This window comes from Citrus sinensis, chromosome 8, assembly GCF_022201045.2.
Source record: "Citrus sinensis cultivar Valencia sweet orange chromosome 8, DVS_A1.0, whole genome shotgun sequence".
Taxonomy (NCBI): domain Eukaryota; kingdom Viridiplantae; phylum Streptophyta; class Magnoliopsida; order Sapindales; family Rutaceae; genus Citrus; species Citrus sinensis.
Window position 1 is genome coordinate 5,892,717 of NC_068563.1, and position 21,069 is coordinate 5,913,785.

Here is a 21,069-nt window from a genome sequence, read left to right on the forward strand (position 1 = left end):
CACTTGTTAATGATGGCAAACCTGTAGATTAGCCCGATAGTGCCATGTGGCAATTGTTTAGTTTCATAACATAAGCAACGTCATTTATTGGTCCTTACTCTGTTGAATTTAATTATGTAGCTCTCTTGCTGTAGACCCGAATTCTTGTGGTAAGATGATGTTAATTTAATTCCCTCCTATTAATAGGTAGGAATAGATAACAGTATTAGAAAAAAAAATCTTTAAAAAAAATAAAATTGCTCAAAAAACTTCAAAGCACCATTGAAGTGACACGTGACAAGCTACATGTATTTGATTAAAGGTATGTAAAGAGGACTAGAAATGGTTTCGCTTATTCTTTGAAGCATTACATGATCCAAAACTACAAGCACAGATTAAAAACATGACAATTCACAGATTCTCATATTGGGTTGCGATTGCCCTAGCAATCAAAGGAAGTAACAAGTTGATTCAACTGCTAAGAACCTAAATCCGTATCGTGTACGAGAGGGAATACGAGATTTTGCGATCCAATTACGCTCACAGCAGGTTGATTCCATTAGAAACATAAGCCCTAGGCCGTAGCAGCATGGAGAATGAATCATTTCACAGAAGGTACATACAACTTAAGTTTAACAGAATTTAAATAAAAAACCTTACAATGTATACAGGGTTTTTTATTTATACATACTAGCAGCTGCCAAAGGTGAATATGCAAAGAGTACAGGAAGGATAAAATATGCTGTAAATCCAAAGCACAAATGACAGTCAAGTACCAATAAGGAGACAAGCTGCAACTAATTCATTAGCTTCTAAAGTGATGGGTCATTAAGAGAGAACAAGACAGAGGGTCTTTTTACAGTTTCTTGTCGCCATCCAATGGAAGCACTATCGTAAATAACAAGTTGAAAAACGTGATACCATATTTAATTTGGCATCAAAAACCATGTACAGTTGGTGATCAGATATGCTAGATTGTCCGGATCAAGATTTGCTATATGAATGGGACTCTACAGATCACAACAACAATCAGAATCCATAAACAGCACCAGAAAGAACATGCTGTCACCGGGCGGCATGTCATTTTGTAACATGAATGAGATGCTCCACATCAGGTTTTCAGGCTGAAAACACATGCTGCTGCTACTTGACATTGGACTCATCAACTTCCTCCTGTCGCTCGTGGACAGTAAATGACGGAAGTGAGTTCAGACTAATTTCATTCTTTGCAAGTAAGTCCACAACGATTGAAACTATTGATGCATCTGGCATTACATTTTTCTCCTTCATCTTGTGAAGAAGTTCAATAACTTTTGATGGCTCATTGATTCGGATAAAACCATGGATAAGCGTACCAAATGTGATGACATTGGGCGCCACGGCATTTTCTTCCATGTCAAGAAATAAATCATGTGCCTTATCCATTTGGCCATCATTATAAAGCCCATGGATCATGATGCTATATGTTACAACATCTGCTACAAGGACTCCACGAGGCAAACTATGAAACAGTTCCAATGCAATTTCGAGTCTGCCGGATTTACATAATCCATCAATGAGGCAGCTGTATGCTTGAATATCAAGTTCACACTTGAGAATTCTCAAAGTACGAAATAATTCAACTGACTCTACAATATAACCATTCTTGCAAAGCCCGTCGATAAAGATAGTATATGTACGGGTATCAGCTGCCACGCCATCACGCTGCATCTCATCAAACAGCTTGAAAGCACGCTCAACCTGGTGTATTTCAAAAAGACCAATAAACAAGGTGTTATGTATAACAACATCTGGCTTAATTCCTTTAGAGAGCATTTCGCTATAAAGGTTTAACGCTCCCTCTATTTCCTTATTCTTGCAGTAACCATTTATCAAAATACTGTAACTAAAAACAGTATGTTTGCAACCCATATGTTGATGCTGAAATCTGCTCGCCCTTTGACCAACCAGATTCTTTCACCAACGTTTGTGTTATCTGTTGTTGCTCGTTCACTGGAACTGGAATCGTCCCCCTTCCTCTCAATAGACCTGCGCTCACTAAAAACGGATCAGAGACGCCGGTGGTTTTGCCGTAGTAAACCCTCCGATGCCTAAGTTAGCTCAAGGTGTTTACGGGAAAACAATGTGATTTGGGTTCAAGAAGTTTATCTGAAATTCATAGGACAATGGTCTGGTTGCAATTTGGCAGCGTTTTCCCTCTCTCAGTTTTTCTGTCCTTTTCTCCGTTGAGTTCATTTTCTTTTATAGCCGCTGTCCCCACCTTTCCGTTTGCCCTTCATCCCCCCCTTTTTCGGGTAGTGGCAGCCCTTCACGGGACTCTAACCGTTGCATTGTCGCAAACGTGGGGACTTACGTGTCCTTCAACGGTTCTGGGAAAAGCGTAACGGTCGCAATTCTGTGTTCTGTGAAAAGCATAACGGCCGCGATTCTGTGTTCTGGGAAAAGCGTAACGGCCGTGATTCTGTGTTCTGGGAACAGCGTAACGGCCGCGGTTCTGTGGGATCGTGTTCCCGCTTTCTGGGGGACAGGTATCGGCTTGGTGTATACCTCTGGTCGGTACATTCCCCTAGCAGGGGTTCCCCTCTGGTTGGTTTATGCTTGCCAGGGGTTCCCCTCTGGTCGGTTTATGCTTGTCCCTGTGTTCGGCTCGTACCATAGGCTGAGGTGATCCACGCCGGGGTGGAAATAATAGCATGATCGACCTGGTGCTTGTATTTACTTAACACCAGTCCCCCAGTTTCTGGTCTTGCGAGTGAAATGAGTCAAGAGTAGAAACTGATAGTCGGATCTTATCCATTCTGGGGTTTTTCCTCTAGTCTTCTGTCTAATGGGACGGATCTGAGATATCATTTTTCTTCTGAGGAGATTCCGACCTGAGCATGGGCCTAAATGAACACGCGCCCATTGCATATCTGGGCTTACATCTACCCTGGCCTTTTGTAACGGTTAGTGACGTGGCATCTCCAGACTCTTCGTATTTGAAATTTGAAACGACGGGTTATCTGTCCTCGATGTACGGTGAGTGAGCTGGCGTCTCCATCACTTTAAATGCCTTCGTTTCCCCCTTTTCGTTTCAAATCCCTAGACTCACATCGTCATCGTTTTGTTACTCGTCTCCCCGTCGTTACTTAACCCCCTCTCTGAACTTTGCTTACACTTCTCGTGTCTGGAGTATCCACTTGCTGGATTTTTTCTCTATCACGGCCGCGTCATCAGTGACAGTTCAATCCAGGTATTGCTTTTAACTTCTCCTCTGGTTGTTGTTGATTGGGTTCTGTGTTGCCCTCTTTGTGTCCATATACTCGAGTTTTCTCTATTTTCTTTTGGGATTCCGATATGTCAAACCGGAGAGGAAAGTTGATTGCTGATGAGAGTGATGAAGAATCGGAGAGTTCAGGCCTCAACGTGCCAATACCCACCGACTTCTTAGGTCCCTCCAGTAGTGTAGGTCCTTCCCATGGGAGGGATACCCTTGAGTATCCACGCCCCTTAGTTGTCTTTCCCTCCCCCGAAATAGAGCTTGTAGGTAATAGAGGCGGACCTGCTTCGGGCTCTGGTGAGAACCACAGCTATGGTGGGGTTAGGGTTCCTGAAGGAGTCGGTGATGGTGAGGGGAGCAGCTCCGGACCGAGCAGACCTCCTCAAAGAAGGCATCTTGGTCATAGGGTAGAGGCGGATTCTTACCCTATTGACTACACAGCTTGTGCTACCACCGAAACTGATCTGTTCAAGCTGAGGAACCTTTACGACATTCCTTCAGAGGTTCTCCTGGTAGTTCCAGGAAAAGGTGACGTCCCCAGTCAGCCTTCGCGGGGTATGTGACGATGCATCTGGAGAGCTTCAAATTAGGAGCTCGGCTGCCCCTTCAACGTTATTTTGCTAAGATATTGGGTGGTATGCACCTGGCCCCAGGTCAGCTACATCCCAATGGATGGAGGGTTCTCTCGGTTATGTATGTGTTGTGGAAGAGGTGTGAATCAGAGGAGCCCTCCCTTGTTGAAGTGAAGCATATATACCAGCTGAGGAGTAGCCCGAGGGAAGCAGGCTGGTATTATTTCATGTCGAGCTCTGCGAAGAGAAAACCAATCACCGGCTTCCCCTCCTCGTGCAAAAATTGGAAGAACAAATTCTTCTTTGCTGGGGGGAATTGGTGTCCAGCAGCTCACTCGCTGGGTGGTGATATTTACCTTCCAACGAATTTTGTCACCCCAGGTCGTTCATTTTTGCCTATATTATTGATAAAATCGCTACTTATTGGGTTCTTTAACCTTTTGTGCTATTTCAGAATCGTGGGGTCTGATTGGAGGGCTTGAAGATCGGCCTTTGCTTCAGGTGGAAACGACTCTATTGAACGCGTCTACCTGCCAAGACCTCCTGTCACCAACAAGTCTGGTCGGCTCGGGTTTAGTGGATATAGTTGCCGGGATGGATAACAAGATTCTCAGTGCTATGACCAGAAAGCGTGGTCGAGCTTCAGGCAGCTCCAGCAACCCACCTCCTCCTCCGAAGAAAACCAGCGTAGGCCCATCCAAGGCTCCTGTTCCTGCTCTGCCCCCTCCCCCGCCCCGTAAGAGTGGTGGGGAGAGAACTTCTGACAAGAGTCCCGAGGTCAGCCTCCAGTCTGGGGACCGATCCTCCCCTTTGCCATCTCGGGAACAAGGCGACTACCTGAGCTTGTATCAGAAGGATTACAAAAGATCGGTGGGGCCCAAGATGGTGAAGGACATTGAGAGTATGGACCTCTCAGAGTTGGCTGCTTCTGTTCAGAGAGTATCCTTCAGGCTGGCCACCATGGTTTCGTGTTACAAGGCCGGGGCCGCGCGCCATGAGAGGAAGCTTCAAGCTGACAATCAGGAGCTGAAGAAGAAAGCTGACTCTGCTGATCGTTCCAAGGAGAAGCTGGCCGAGCTGAATCAGCAGATGTCGGAGCTGGCGGAGAAGGTTGCGGTTGTTGAGTCCACCTCCTCCAATCTTGAGGACGAGTTGGGTGGCCTAAAGTTTGACCTTCAAGTTGCTCAAAGTGAAAGGGATACTTTGAGGACCGCCCTTGAGGGAGAGATCAAATCTCTGAGTGACCAGCTGGCTGAAGAGAAAGGCAAATCCGCTGATGTGGATGATCGGTTGGATGCTGAGTACAACTCCGGGGTTGCTTTCAGCTATAAGTGTATCATGTCTGTACTCAAGGAAGAATACCCCGAGCTCGACATGAGCAAGCTGGAATCTGGGGTGGAGAGGTATATGGCTGGGGCCAGCCAGGGAGATAAGGAGCAGGGTGAGCAGGATCAGGTGGAGGCTCATTTGGATAGGGCGCAGGAGGAGGAAATTGGGGGACGTGCTTTCGAAGTAGGTCAAGGGTCCGTGCCTGTACCTCCCGGTAATACTGATCTCCCACCTCCTGAGATTGCTGACCCTTTACCTCCCGAGGTCGCTGATCTTTCAGCTGCTGGAGCCGCTGACTCTCATAATCTTTAGGCCCCCTTTTTTTTTGTATGAACTCTTGAGTTGTATTCGTTTGATAAAGAATTGAATATTTATGAGATTTCCAGATACTTTCTATTGGATCTCTTGTCTAGTGTTTACTTGCATTTAGCAAATTTTTTTGAAAAATTAGCTGCTGGTCTTTCGTTGACCGAGCAGAAGCAGACACTCATTTGCCTTAATAAAATTTACGAAAAATTAGCTGCTGGTCCTTTGTTGACCGAGCAGAAGCAGGCACTCATTTGCCTTAATAAAATTTACGAAAAATTAGCTGCTGGTCCTTTGTTGACCGAGCAGAAGCATGCACTTTGTTGCCTTCGTAGAATTTTCGTAGCTTTAGCTGCTGGTCTTTTGTTGACCGAGCAGAAACAGGCATTTTCTTGCCTTAGCGAAACTTTCGAGAATTTAGCTGCTGGTCTTTGTTGACCGAGCAGAAGCAGGCATTTTGTTGCCTTAGTAACATCTTCATAAATTTAGCTGCTGGTCCTCGTTGACCGAGCAGAAGCAGGCACTTACTTGCCTTAGTGACACTTTCGAGAAATTAGCTGCTAGTCTTCGTTGACCGAGCAGAAGCGGACATTTTGTTGCCTTAGTAACATCTTCATAATTTTAGTTGCTGGTCTTTCGTTGACCGAGCAGAAACATGCATTTTGTTGCCTTAGTAATATTTTTACTGGTCTTGCTACCAGGGGACTTCATGCTGAATTCATCTTTATTGAAATTTGAATGCCTTACAAAAAACATAGAACATATGCATGTACAACAGGCTATCATGCATTTAACAGAAATAACTTGTCAGAACGAGAATTCAGTAGAGCATTTTGCTTACTGGAAATATTTCTTCAAGTGCTTGGCGTTCCACGACCTTTTCACGTCTCGCCCATCCTGGTATGCTAACTTATAAGCTCCTGGTCCAGTGGCGCGTATCACCCTGTACGGGCCTTCCCACTTCGGGCCAAGGGCGCCATGGTTAGGTTCCCTGGTGTTTTGGTTCACCTTCCTAAGTACCCAATCTCCTGCTCGGAATTGCCACACGCGTACGTTCTTGTTGTAATAACGCATCATCCTTTGCTGACACTGGGCCACTTTCTGCGATGCCCCTGCCCTCTTTTCCTCAAGCAAGTCTAGGTTTAAGCAGATCTGCTCGTCATTTTGCTCCTCGTTGAAATATTCCGTTCGATGTGTCCCCACTCCAATTTCTGCTGGGACTACCGCCTCATGACCAAATGCTAAGGCGAACGGAGTTTCCCCTGTGGCGGTCTTGTGAGTTGTCCGATAAGCCCATAACACTCCTGGTAACTCGTCAACCCAGGCCCCCTTCTTCTCTCCCAGTCTAGTTTTCAGGAGCTTCTTTATCACTTTGTTGGCTGCTTCCACTTGTCCGTTTGCCTGGGGGTGTGCGGGGGTGCAGAATTTCAGGTCCACCCCCAAATTTCGGTAAAATTCCCTGAAGTTGCCGTTGTCAAACTGTCTCCCATTGTCTGTAACGATGGCATAGGGGATCCCGTATCTGCAGATGATATTTCTCCAAATAAAATATGTTGTCTTCTTCTCCGTGATTTGGCTGAGGACTCCCACTTCCACCCACTTGGTGAAATAGTCTATCGCCACAATTGCATGTGTCGCCGCTCCTCGGCCCTTAGGTAACGGTCCGATTAAGTCGATTCCCCATTGAGCGAAAGGCCACGGGGATGTCATGGTGGTCAGCTTCTCTGGGGGTTGTGCGGGAACCTCGGAGAAGTTTTGGCAGGTTTTACAGTTTTTTGCCATCCTTTTCGCATCCTGATGCATGGTTGGCCAGAAGTATCCTTGTCGGAGTGCCTTGAAGGCTAAAGTTCTCGCTCCCGAGTGATTGCCGCAAATTCCTTCATGAATTTCCCTTAATACATAATCTGCCTCCTCATCATCCACACATCTCAACAGGGGCAAAGTGAATCCTCGGCGATAGAGTACTCCATCGAGTAATGTGTACCTCGCTGCTCGGCATTTTAGCTTTCTCGCTTGCCTTTTGTCCTCTGGTAAAACTCCATCGCGGATGTATGCAAGGATCGGGTCCATCCAGGATTCTTCAGTGCTTACTCTCATTACCTCTACTTCTTCTCCTATACTCGGCGAGGTCCTCACCTCTAGTGGAACTGATTTAGGTAATTTGGGATCTACAGTTGCGGCCATCCTAGCCAACATGTCAACTCGGTAATTTTCGTTCCGGGATATCTGCTTCACCTCTACTTCCTTGAATAGTTCGACCATCTGCCTCGCCTTCTTTACATAAAATCCCAATTTCTCTTCCCTTACTTGGAATTGATCGCTGAGCTGGTTGCATACTAGCTGGGAGTCTGCTCGGATTTCAACCCTTTCTGCTCGTAGCGTATGTGCAAGACCGAGACCAATAATGAAGGCCTCATATTCAGCTTGGTTGTTCGTAAGCTGGAATTCGAACTTTACAGCGTAGGATACCTCAACACCTTATGGGCTTCGTATTATAACTCCTGCCCCGGATCCCTGTTCACTACGTGAACCATCAACCATCACCAACCATATCCCCTTCGAATCCTCCTGTTCTGCTGGTTGTCCCTCCTGGACCCCTTCCCCTGGTTCAATGCGGTCCACCATAAAATCTACCAGGGCTTGGGCCTTGATTGCCCCTCGGGTCCTGTACGACAGGTCAAATTCGCTCAACTCCACCGACCATTTTACTAACCGACCTGACGCGTCCGGTTTTTGAAGTACTTGCCGAAGGGGTTGATCGGTCATCACAACAATCTGGTAGGCTTGAAAATATGGTCGGAGTTTGCGTGCCGCCGTTATCAGAGCTAGCGCCCATTTCTCCATTAGCGGATATCTGGTTTCTGCGTCCACTAGGGCCTTGCTTGCGTAATATACCGGGCGTTGCTTCCCTTCTTCTTCCCTGACTAAAACCGAGCTGGTAGCCCACTTAGAGATTGCTAAGTACAAAAACAGCTGGTCATCCTCTCTCGAAATTGATAGTAACGGGGCGCGGGCTAGATATTCCTTCAACTGTCCAAATGCCTCCTCGCATTCTGGTGTCCAGTCCATCTTCCTCCCTTTCTTTATGACTTGGAAGAAAGGGTGACACTTATCAGTGGCTCGCGAAATAAATCGGTTCAATGCTGCCAACCTCCCCGTAAGGCTCTGCACCTCCTTTACTGTTCGTGGGGACCTCATTTCTATCACTGCTCGTATCTTTTCCGGGTTGGCCTCAACCCCTCGATGGCTCACCAGGAATCCCAGAAATTTGCCCGAGCTGACCCCAAATGCACATTTCTCCGGGTTTAGCTTCATCTCGTACTTCCTCAGTAATTCAAAGGTTTCCTCAAGATGCTTCACGTGATCCCTTGGTTCTTTGGACTTTGTGATCATATCGTCCACATATACCTCCATTGTATGTCCGATCAATGGCTTGAAGATCTTGTTCACCAACCTTTGATAGGTAGCTCCTGCATTTTTCAGGCCGAAAGGCATCACCCTGTAGCAAAACAAACCCATGTTAGTTATAAAGGTCGTGCTTTCCTCATCCTGCTCGTTCATGGGTATCTGGTTGTATCCGGAGAAGGCATCCATGAAACTGAGCAGACTATGACCCGCGGTTGAGTCCACCAACTGATCTATTTTTAGTAGGGGGAAGCTGTCTTTCGGGCATGCCTTGTTGAGGTCCGTGAAGTCTACACACATTCTCCACTTCCCATTGGCGTTCTTTACCAGTACTACATTGGAAATCCACTCCGGGTACTTGGCTTCCCTTATAAATCCCGCTTTCAGCAGTTTTTCTACTTCCGCATTTATGGCCTCGTACCGTTCCTGGTTGAAGCACCTCCTTTTCTGCCTCACCGGCCTTGCCCCTTTTCTGACTGCCAGCTTATGACAAGCTACCCCTCGATCAATACCTGGCATATCCTTATGAGACCAGGCAAATATGTCCGCATGGGACTGTAGACACTTCACCAGCTCGCCTTTTATTTCTTCACCCAATTCCGATCCGACTTTAACCACTCTGCTCGGGTCACTCCTGCTAACAATAACTTCCTCCAGCTTTTCAACAGGTTCCTGGCGACCGTTTTTTGACTCCCCCCAGTTATCTAGAGAGGTGACCTGCAACGTTTCCTTGGCCGCTGTAGCATAGCAGCTCCTGGCCATCCTCTGGTCGCCCTTTACTACACCCACAACTCCATTTACTCTGTACTTCAGCGCTAGATAATGCGTGGACATTACACATTGGCTTATCCTCATGAACGGTCTCCCCAATATCATCTGGTAAGGGCTTCTTTCCTCTACCACGACGAAGTCCAGCATCATCGTTCGTTCAAACGGCTTTGTCCCCACAGTAATCGGGAGTTCAATGATCCCCAAGGGAGTTAACCGTCCCCCTCCAAATCCTTTCAAGGAAGTATTTGTCCGCTCCAGCTTCAAATCTGAAATCCCCATATCATCTAGGGCCGACTTAAACAGGATGTCTACTGAGCTGCCCGAGTCTACCAGTATTCGCTGCAATTCTGTACCGGCCATCTTTGCCTTAATCACCAAGGCATCCTCATGAGGATACAAAATACCCTCTTCGTCATCTTCCGTCCACATAATAGGAACTTGCCGCACTTTTGCTCTTTTGGCTGCCGGTAAATTCAGAAGCACCTCTTTGCCAGTCATGGCCTATCTCCCATAGTTCTTCCGTGCTCTGTTTGAATCCCCGGCCAATGTTGGCCCTCCTGCTATCACACGGATGGTCGGCTGTTCTCGTTCTAGACTCCTCTCAACTCCTTCATCCCGCATGTACTCTGACTCAATGACAGGGGACACTCCGTCTACATACTCATCCAAGTATCGGTTCCTTACTAAATCTTCCACCTGAATCTTCAGGTCACGACATTGGCTGATTGTGTGACCGTGAGTGTCGTGGAATTTGCAGAATCTGTTCTTATCCCGTCGATGAGCCGGTTTTGTTATTGGGGCTGGAGGGTATAGCAGGCCTCTTCCCTCGATCCTCTCATATAGTTCCTCCATGGAGATCTTTAATGGAGTGTATTGTCTATAGGCCGAGCTCTGATCTATTAGCTGAACTGATCGGCTATCATGAATGTCACCTCGGGCTGTCCCAATTGCTAATTGATCTAGTCGACTAGCCCTGGAATCGGTTGCATGTAATGTTCTGGGAGTGTTGTGATAGGGGTGGGCAGCCATCTGCCGGAATTCTCGCTGCCGCTCTGGGATTGGGGGGCGTGGAGGTTGAGCCCGGCTGTGTTGGAACTGTTGTGCTCTCGGAGTTATGGGGTAAGGGTGGGACCGAGCTGATGTTCCGCCCATCCCTGAAGATTCTCCAGTTCGCTTTCCCAACCCGCTCCCTTTCGGGGCTCTCCGCTCCTTCCGCCTCAGCTCTTCTAGCTGTTCACTTTTTAGTCTTGCTGATTTCTCCTCTTCAATTTCAATATCTCGTCTCGCCTGCTCATACCCTGCTGAATAATTCTGCACCAGGGGGCTTCTCAGGTTATACCATAGCCGGCCTATCCTCACACCCTCCTTTAAACCCCTCAACGCCTGCGGGTGATTGAAAGCTCCCAAATCAAGTACGGCTCGGTGGTATCGTTTTACAAAATCCCGTAGGGACTCGTGCTCCTCCTGTTTCATCCCCATCAGTTCCATCATGTCGTCCTCTGGGGCTACTGCCCCTCGGAACTGCTCGGCCAACTCCTGACACATCTGCTCATACCCCTTTATACTTCCTCGGGGCAGCTTGCGGTACCATTCTCGAGCTCGTCCCTCTAGCGTCAACGGGAACGCCCTGCACCTCTGAGCTGGTGTCAGCCCCTGCACACCTGTCATGTCGTTGAAACGCTCAATGTGCACCAGTGGATCACTTCGCCCGGAGTATTTGAGGTCGGGGAAGCGGAAATCTCTTGGGATTATGGTACCCATGATCTCAGCTGATAGCGGAGATTCTTCATCTAGCATTATCCTCCAGCTCGGGGGTTTCCTCTTACCCTGTATCTCCTCTATCACTTGCGCTAGTCTGCGCACCTCTCCCTCCAATTCTACAGCACGGTCAGGATCACGTGCAGCTATCTGATCTCGCTCCTGCTCGTCATTTTGCAACCACTGTCTGAGCTCTCCTTCATCAGCGTTGACTCCTCGGCCATCAGCTCCCGGTACTTGCCTGGGGCGAGGTTGGTTCCTCCCTTCGTCTACTTGTTCTCCAGGAATCCAACCAGTGCTTCTGTGGGGATGAACCCCATAAGGTTGGTCCGCTGGCGGAGGGATCTCCTCGACTCTATGCCTCCGGATGTTGGGCTCTGCTCCCACATCATCTCTCCCCACGGGGATTTCGCGATCCCTTCTCCGCTCATCTCTTAGCTCATTCAATATGGTGGCGAGAGTCTCCATTTGCCTCTCCATCCGTTCCAATCGATCTTGCGTCACCCTCTCTCGGGCTTCATTTACAATTTCCCGAAGGGTGATTGTTTCCCCCGATTCGTTATCCTCCCTCAAAGCGTCCTTCCTTGACAAATCCATGTCTACTTGTTCTCTGTCTCTCCGGTAAGTGCTAATTCGGTGGAGCTTTTTATCCAGATCCCCACAGACGGCGCCAAAATGTTGATGCTGAAATCTGCTCGCCCTTTGACCGACCAGATTCTTTCACCAACGTTTGTGTTATCTGTTGTTGCTCGTTCACTGGAACTGGAATCGTCCCCCTTCCTCTCAATAGACCTGCGCTCACTAAAAACGGATCAGAGACGCCGGTGGTTTTGCCGGCGTAAACCCTCCGATGCCTAAGTTAGCTCAAGGTGTTTACGGGAAAACAATGTGATTTGGGTTCAAGAAGTTTATCTGAAATTCGTAGGACAATGGTCTGGTTGCAATTTGGCAGCGTTTTCCCTCTCTCAGTTTTTCTGTCCTTTTCTCCGTTGAGTTCCTTTTCTTTTATAGCCGCTGTCCCCACCTTTCCGTTTGCCCTTCATCCCCCCCTTTTTCGGGTAGTGGCAGCCCCTCACGGGACTCTAACCGTTGCATTGTCGCAAACGTGGGGACTTACATGTCCTTCAACGGTTCTGGGAAAAGCGTAACGGTCGCAATTCTGTGTTCTGTGAAAAGCATAACGGCCGCGATTCTGTGTTCTGGGAAAAGCGTAACGGCCGCGATTCTGTGTTCTGGGAACAGTGTAACGGCCGCGGTTCTGTGGGATCGTGTTCCCGCTTTCTGGGGGACAGGTATCGGCTTGGTGTATACCTCTGGTCGATACATTCCCCTAGCAGGGGTTCCCCTCTGGTCGGTTTATGCTTGTCCCTGTGTTCGGCTCGTACCATAGGCTGAGGTGATCCACGCCGGGGTGGAAATAATAGCATGACCGACCTGGTGCTTGTATTTACTTAACACCCCATACTCTCCATAGAAACAAATAGTTCCTTCGCATGATTAACTCTACCTGTCAAGCAAAACCCGTCCAGTAATGTGTTATAGGTAAAAGCATCTGGACGCACACCGTGCTGAATCATCAAGTCCAACAAACTACTTGCTTCATCCATCTTCCCATTCTTGCAGAGCTCATCCATGATCACATTGAAAGTCACAACATTAGGCTGTACCCCTTGATCCATCATCTCAATAAACAAACGCTTCGCCTCGTTCCAATCGTTAGCATAACAGAAACCACGAATCACAGAGGTATAAGTAACCACGTTAGGTTTAACATTCTTATCCTTCATCTTCAGAAACAGTTCCTTGGCCTTATCCACAAAACCTTGCTTACAAAGACCATCTATAATAGTATTGTATGTAATAGCGTCTGGCTTACAAACTACACCAAATTACCCATTTCCATTAGTCATCTCTTCAAATAAATTTAGAGCAACAATTGTATGGCCAGTTCGACACAATCCATTAATCAAAGTATTGTATGTAAAAACATTAGGCTCACAACCAAACACTCTAAGTTTTGTAAACAATGCGGCGGCCTCCGTGATTCTACTCTCCGCACACAAACCTTTAATCAAAGAAGTAAAGGTAACAACATCTGGAGTAAAACAAGACCTGAGGATTCTCCCAAGAACAACAAAACCATGAGAAACTCTACCCATTTTGCAAAAGCAGTTAATCAAAATACTGTGAGTATAAAGATCTGGAAACAACCCAGTTGAATTGAGTCTCTTGAAGAGTGAAAGGACAGTATCATAATGTTTATTCTTAGCAAGACAACCAAGCATAATATTGAAGGAAGAAACCGGAGGCGGAGAAGGGTGCATACGGAGCATGTAATCAAAGATACACAAGGCTTCATTAGGAGTAATGGTAGTAATATCACCTTCACCTGATGATTTGAGCCTTTCTCTGAGGAAATTTTCGAGTGAGGCTCAGTCTTTGACTGTCAGTAGTAGCGACTCCTTCAGTTTAGTTTTTGTAGTCGGATATGAGGGTTCATTTTTCGAAATTGAAGATGTGGGTTTTCTCGTGTGAGGAAATGACGATGAGAAATTACATGTAAGAGCTGATACTGAAATTGAAGTAAAATAAAATGAACGATGTGAGGATACAACAGCCAGTTTTTGATTATTTGGGGTTGAAGAAGAACGGAATTACCAAAATAGAAGAGTAACCTGCTCTTTTATTTCCATTCCGATTTTGAACAGGTAGGTTACAATTTACATCATACCATTATACATCATACCATTAATCGTATTGTACTGTTAATTTTACAATCAAACAAATCAAACAAATTAAACAAATTTAATCAAACAAGTAGGGTACTTAAGATAGACAATCAAACAAATTATAAATTTTGTAATTCTTTTTAACGTAGAATGCAATTAGGATGGATGGTTGATAATTTGCTGCATCATAAGAAAAAATTTCTTGTTTTCGTAAAGGACTCACTCACTAAAAAATTAATAATTGGTATCGATTTAGATATCATTTTAAATTTTTGTAATGTAGAAAGAAGATCTAATATAGTATTTTTCATATCACAAATTCATATGACGTATCCTAGAGATTTTTTGTAAATTTGTTCCCAATATTGCTTATTTATTCTTAAAATGAATCTCCACTTACACCTTATTTCCAACTTTTTGTAATGCGTAAAAAGAGTTAATGTTATATTCTCAAATAACTATCTTTTAACTCATAAACATTTAGTTTTATTTATATTAACAACAACTTAATATATATGAGATTCTACTTAATTAAGAGAAACTTAAATTGATAGGACTATTAAGAGAAAACTAGAAATGAGGTGCTTTTGGATAAATAGAACAAGTGAAAAATTTTCATCAAACCATTTGACATGTTATTTGAAAGCTTGCCTCACTAGAAAAATTTTAGGTGAAATTTTTCTTTTTGAGAGTAGCAGAAAGCTTACTTTGAACGGTTGAAGATTTATGAAAGGAAAAGGTGCTTCAAGATCCTAGATGTTAACTTTGCTATAATAATGTGGAGGGCATATCTCATGCTCTGATGAAAAATTTGGTCAAATTCCTAATTGGCAGCAGATTTGAAAAGGAAATTAAGCATATAAGATATTATTAGTTTCCTACACACCTTGCCTCAATAGCAGTAAAATTTGAATGGTGAGTCAGTAGCAACTATATGTGCTTTGGGTGATACTAGGAATGCAAGGAACAAAATGTTGATTGGAAGGCAATAAAGAAGATCCCATCAGATTGATAGCAAGAGCTGAGTAATCACTTTGAGAGTCTTTTAGAGGAGTCAAGCAATTAGAGGAAGCTTATGCTACAAGGAAGGAAACTGACAAACAGAAACAGTGGTGTCCTCCTTCTAATTATGGCTAGTTAAAAGCCAATGTGGATATTGCTTCTGATGTAGAGAAGGCATTAGTAGGTTGGGAAGTTATTGTTAGAGATGTTCAAAGTGATAGTTAGTTCAACTGGGAAGGTTTATTAGTTTCTAAGCTTTTCACTAGATGAAAAGTTTGATCACAATCTTATCCATCTTCTCGTAACTAAAGTCTTTGAGAGGCTTTGACATAATTGGACAATCAACGTTGTTTCTGCAGTCTAGTGCACAACAATAACATGGAATGGAAGCTTAAGCATTGTTGTTGGTTGTGTTTCCTCTTAAAGATCCTAGCTCTTTGCTGTATTGAGATCCATGCTCCCCTATGGGCCCACCCACATATGCATCTACAAATTAATGATAATAATAACGCTTATTTAACAATAGTTATATTCACACAAAACTTAGTGCAAAAAGGGTCTTTCTACTAAATTTGCTAATTTTTTTAAGAAATTGTAAAACGTTTAATTAATTTAAGTAACTTATACTTCTAAACTTCTCATATTAATCCCTTAAATACTTGAATTTGAATTCTAGTAATTCAGATTCCTTTATGTATTACTCTATGTTTATTTTTAAGATAATCCAATACTTTTACCAACTTACATTTACTATATTGCGAATGACAGAATGTAAATGCTGCTAGAAATACTTTTAATTACAGTTTCTTTTATATTAATAATTTTGAATTGGTGCTTCCTAATCATATATTATACCCTACATTAAATGATATTTCTATTATTCTATTAGCAAGGATTCTTAATTTAGTATTACAATCTATATGACTTTCTGTTACTGCTAATCTTCCTAAATTATCGACTTGTTTTATATACTCACTAAATTTTTAATCGAACAATTTTGTAAAGTAATGCAAGTGTAATTATCTAAAGGCATGCAAGGTAATTTTGATTTTAAAAAAATCTTATAAACAACTATTCTTTACTACATACTCCCCAATTCTCTTATAAACTTCTGTCAAATTGATTGGATAACAAATTAATTTCTCACAAATACTAACTGAAATCAGTACCGTTTTTGAAAATTTCTAAAAATTTTTTCTCAAAATTTGGAGTATTAAATCAAACTTTTCAATTAAAACCAAAGTTTTTTTTTTAAAGAACTTCTTCCTCTTAAGGACATGGAAATCCCAACACAAAGCCTCTCTTCTTCCCTAGAACGTCTATCCTTCGGCTAGAATGATAAGTTAGGAGTAAAACTGGGTACTTAGAGGTCTTTATTCAAGGCTTTAGTTTTTTTGTAGAAACTTAAGTCTTTCTTTAGAGTTTGATTTAATTTTTCACAGATAGAAAACATTCATCATAGCAAATAAGAAGAAACTTCATTCGTAATGAAAGATTTGCAATATAAAACTTTTTCGCTTTTAAACACATAGAAGCTTACAAAATATTAGGTTCCTCTGTTAAAGAAGAACTAAGTAACTTAGCTACAATACATGTTGAATAAATTACTTACTTGAATTATCTTCTACAAATACAAAAAGGATATTGAGTTGATTTTTCATTGCTTCTTTGATCGATAATCAGCAAAAGAGGTGACTTTTTTTTTTTTTTGTAGAGTTCTTCCTAGCTACTTATCCTTATCTTCTACTGCTTCCTTATCTTCTACTTACTACCAGTGTGGACTAAAATGCTTCACATAACTAAATGGAGTGTCGTTAGAATTATCACTATAGGTTTTCCATTTTTAAAGTTATGCTTCAAAACAAGTATTAAATAAAGGTTGTTGTTTTCCCTTTTTAAAGTTATGCTTCAAAACAAGTATTAAGTAAAGGTTGCCAATTGGAGAGTGGATTGTTGAGTCATGCTTTTAGCATGTTATTAAGGTTCTAGGCCTCGACAACATTTAAATTATTCTAGCAATCTCTGCAATCATCTTTTTTTTTTTCGCTTGATTGGTCTTTCAAAAGAGCTCTGTAAGCCTTGATATTATTCTTATATTATTAATGGTAGAAATCTACAAGCTGATCATTTGTGGTCCTGGACAAAAAAAAGGAACTTTAGCATATTCTAAAGAGAATTTATTTTTTTGATTAAAGTCTTCAATAATTAATTTTGGACGATCGATGATTTATCTAATGTTTCATCATCTAATGTCAATTTTTCTTGCTATTATTCTACTTCTCCAATGTCTAATCTACTTGATTTAAGAATTATTATTGAAATCCAAGGAATGCTAGAGCCTTGCAAGTTGTCAAATTCTCTTATGGTCTTAAATCCCTTAAGAAAAATGGAATGTTATGCTTGAAATTCATAGCATGCTTCTTCCTTGAATGGCCATTCTGGTGTTTTGACTGGATATATGCTAGCATGAGCTATTTTCCCATTGCAATTAGATTAAGCATAGTTGGTGTTAACCTTCTCCCAAATGCATCTGTCTAGTCTAGGTCTCGAGCAATAACTTGATTAAGAAAATCAAAATCGAATAATAACTTTAGAGTTAATATTAGTAGTTTATCTCTGAATTTTAGTTCCATTGGTGAATATAATCCTAGATCAATGTTGGCTCTTACAATACTGTAGGTGAGATGACACTTATAGTCTGCATATTCTAGTGGAATTTCTTGGCAGAATAGGCCAATTCTTGGGCAAACTTTTTAAATATTGCCACAATAGGTCTCCTATAAGATAAGAAAATCTAGGTGTTTGGTGGGCAAACCATGGGGTTTCGTAGCTATGTTTGACATAATCTTGGAGGAAACTCTAAATGAACTCTATTTTTTCATTTTGCACTTTGGCTAGATGCTTTTTAATGATTAGTCAGCCATAATGGGATAGTTTGAAGGTTCAGTATGTGCAAAGGAAAAAGGTTCTACTCTCTCTCATTTCTAGCTCGCTTTAGTTAAGTGTTTTGCATTCATTGTCTGCTTTAACCAGTGGGGTTAAAGGTTTTGCCTTTACCTGCCAATGGGGCTAATAAATTCTTGAACTTATCTTTTAAAGAATCTGTTTTTTTTCATACAAATCTTTCATAGTGATCATAAAAAGATAAAGTGTTAATAGAAGATAAAATGACTCCATTGCCTTGTATATTTTAACATATGGTGATGGGTGCTCATATAAAGATGGTACACTGCTATCTATGTCTTTTGCTAATGGGCTTATGAAAAAGCTCAGGGCAATTTGTTGTTTACAGCATCAAGGGCTCATTTAAAATCATAAAATCATTGACAATGAGGCTTTTAAAAATTTGTGATTAGTTGAAGAACTTCAAGCCAAGTATGGTAGATACCTGGTGTAAATCCTTTAAAAACCATGTAAAAACTAAAATTTTTACTTAAAGGCTTACTTTGGATTTTTTGTAAAATAAAATGTCAATGTATTTAAAGCTGTTAAGATCTTTCTATTATCATCCTTTGCATTCCAAATGTTGTCTAGAAGGTATTGTTGTGATTCATCTATCTGACTACCAAATAAAGGCTTGAAAGATAAATTAGTTCCCTTCGGGAATATTGGCATACTAATTTGTCCAAAGTTTATTCTCTTATTGTCCATCTGCAAAATCACAAAGTATGTTAGAATAAATTTCTCTTTTTTAGTAATCAGTTAATCTATTATCTACTCCTTTGATTTGTTCAAATTCTACTTTATATCTATTCCTTGTTATAGTATTAACAAAATTTAACCATCTTGTACTACTTAACTTTTTCTCATTAGTTTTATTATAAAATCCAACTATTGCTTCATAATCCTTCCTTATTGTGAAAGGCGGATTGAGAAATAATCTAAAATTATTTAAAGCATTTATAACTCCTAAAATTTCATAATCTAAGCTGGTTAAGCTATTTTTAGAATTTTTTAGAGATCTTATAAGTATCTACAAATTTTCTTAGTACTCATACTATCATATTTACTTGGTTTGGAGAGTTATATTGCTCCCCATCCGTGTTCACTAGCATATGTTTCTACAACTTTATACTCATTTTCTAATGGTAAAGCTAATTATGGTAATTCTTTACAAACTCTAACTAATTCTATATTCGAAGAATTAAAGAATTTTTTACCTCTAGGTTTGGTTTTACTGTACAAAGGTCCTAGTTAGCTTATTAATGTCTTTTATGTACATCCTAGTATAATTTAATATTCCTAAAAAGGCTTATAATTTTTTGTATCTTCTATTTTATCTAGAAAATCTAATATATTCTTTAGTATGTGTTCTCATAATTTTATCTTTTTTTTTCCTATTTTCATTCCTAAAAATTTTATGTATTATTTACAAAGTTCTATTTTCTTTTTACTAATTATAAATCCGTTATTGACAAACCCATTAAAAACCATAAGTAAATGATTACCATAATCTTCTAAATTCTTGCGAAACACTAGTATGTCATCTATTTACTATATTTTTTAAATATTAGATCCATCTTATGTTGAAAAATAAAAGGGGCATTTTTTAATCCAACTGGCATGAGTATCCATTCAAAATATCCTTTAAGGCAGTTGAAAGCAGTCCATAGAATAGAATCATCATCTATTTTAATTTGCCAAAATTTTGATTTATAGTTAAATTTACTAAATATATTTGCATTTTGGATGCAATTAATTAACTAATCTTTACAGAGATTTTGTATTGATCTTCATATGTATTATCATTCAAACAATTATAGTTTATAACTATTTGTGCTTTTCATCTTTCAATTTCTGTATGATTTCTAACCATGAATGTTGAACTTCTATGCCTACTATTACTATGTCTAATTACTCCTTGTTAACATATATGTTTCCATAATATTGATTTTGATAATAACAAACAAGATTAAGAATGATTAATCTTTTAAGCTCAAATTATATTTTATATATTTTAAATAAATCATTATTTTCACATTATAAATGTTTTATATTTAATGGAAAAATGATTTTATGAAAAATGATTGTTTAAATACATGAAATGTTTGTCATCATCAAAAAGGGAGAGATTGTTAACATATATGTTTCCATAATATTGATTTTAATGATAACAAACAAGATTAAGAATGATTAATCTTTTAAGCCCAAATTATTTAATATTCTTTTTAAATAAATCATTATTTTTACATTATAAAGGTTTTATATTTAATGGAAAATTGATTTTATGAAATAGATTTTTTTTATTCTTTTTAAATAAATCATTATTTTCACATTATAAATGTTTCATATTTAATGGAAAAATGATTTTATGAAATTGGTTGTTTTTCAAAGTTTATGGTTTAATTGAAAGAATTTTGAAAACTTTGAAATAAACAAGTATTGCTTGAAATTTTGGTAAAGGACTTATTTGAAAAGTGTCATAACATTTTTGGCTATATCATAATTTCATAAAGTTTTGGGATTAACAAAGCATTATTTAGAAATTTTGAAATTGGACCTATTTGTAAAGTTTCATAACTTTTTAGGCCGTAATATAGTTTTGTAAAGTTTTGAGGTCAAACTATAATTTTAAAAAATAATGCATTGTGCAGGTTACTGTAGCATCCGGCTTACCGGATATAAAAATTGGAAAACCTGATATTGGGCAGAATGTATCCAGAACGTAAACGACTAACCGGATTTCATAACCGGCAAGCCGGATAGGCAAAATTCAAAATTTTGCCTTAACAGTAACATAAATCCGGCTTACCGGATTCTATAAACGGCAAACCGGATACGCCCAGAATGTGCATAACGGCTAGTTTTTTAGTTCAAACTATATAAACTCAAAACCAATTCATTTTTGGGAGATCCAAGCAAGCAAGAACAAGTGCACATAACATATATTGAGCTTCAACTTCGTGAATCATCATTCATTGAATCATCTTTGTTCTTCAATTTGTATATCCACTCTTAA

General features: G+C 41.0%; 3 protein-coding genes across 3 annotated transcripts; 1 reads left to right on the forward strand and 2 right to left on the reverse strand.

The window, feature by feature from the left end:
* Nucleotides 1-1,122: 1,122 nt before the first annotated feature.
* On the reverse strand, nucleotides 1,123-1,890 carry LOC102624818 (pentatricopeptide repeat-containing protein At1g12620-like). Its single transcript, XM_052432581.1, has one exon. It carries the CDS (start codon nucleotides 1,888-1,890, stop codon nucleotides 1,123-1,125), a length of 768 nt encoding a protein of 255 aa, XP_052288541.1.
* A 1,425-nt stretch (nucleotides 1,891-3,315) lies between these two features.
* Nucleotides 3,316-5,451, forward strand: LOC127899244 (uncharacterized). The gene is made up of 3 exons (XM_052432582.1): nucleotides 3,316-3,793; nucleotides 3,892-4,155; nucleotides 4,265-5,451. Exons 1-3 carry the CDS (start codon nucleotides 3,316-3,318, stop codon nucleotides 5,449-5,451), a joined length of 1,929 nt encoding a protein of 642 aa, XP_052288542.1.
* A 7,379-nt stretch (nucleotides 5,452-12,830) lies between these two features.
* On the reverse strand, nucleotides 12,831-13,538 carry LOC127899245 (pentatricopeptide repeat-containing protein At1g62720-like). The gene is made up of 2 exons (XM_052432583.1): nucleotides 13,445-13,538; nucleotides 12,831-13,258 (listed from the first exon to the last, which is right to left on the reverse strand). Exons 1-2 carry the CDS (start codon nucleotides 13,536-13,538, stop codon nucleotides 12,831-12,833), a joined length of 522 nt encoding a protein of 173 aa, XP_052288543.1.
* Between the last annotated feature and the right edge of the window lie 7,531 nt (nucleotides 13,539-21,069).

Coding starts and splice junctions, on each gene's coding strand:
- LOC102624818 (XM_052432581.1), bottom strand. CDS start 1,890: ATGGGTTGCAAACATACTGTTTTTAGTTACAGTATTTTGATAAATGGT.
- LOC127899244 (XM_052432582.1), top strand. CDS start 3,316: ATGTCAAACCGGAGAGGAAAGTTGATTGCTGATGAGAGTGATGAAGAA. Junction 3,794..3,891: donor CCCCAGTCAGCCTTCGCGGG/GTATGTGACGAT, acceptor ACCTGGCCCCAG/GTCAGCTACATCCCAATGGA. Junction 4,156..4,264: donor AGCAGCTCACTCGCTGGGTG/GTGATATTTACC, acceptor GTGCTATTTCAG/AATCGTGGGGTCTGATTGGA.
- LOC127899245 (XM_052432583.1), bottom strand. CDS start 13,538: ATGGGTAGAGTTTCTCATGGTTTTGTTGTTCTTGGGAGAATCCTCAGG. Junction 13,259..13,444: donor CTTTACTTCTTTGATTAAAG/GTTTGTGTGCGG, acceptor AATTTGGTGTAG/TTTGTAAGCCAGACGCTATT.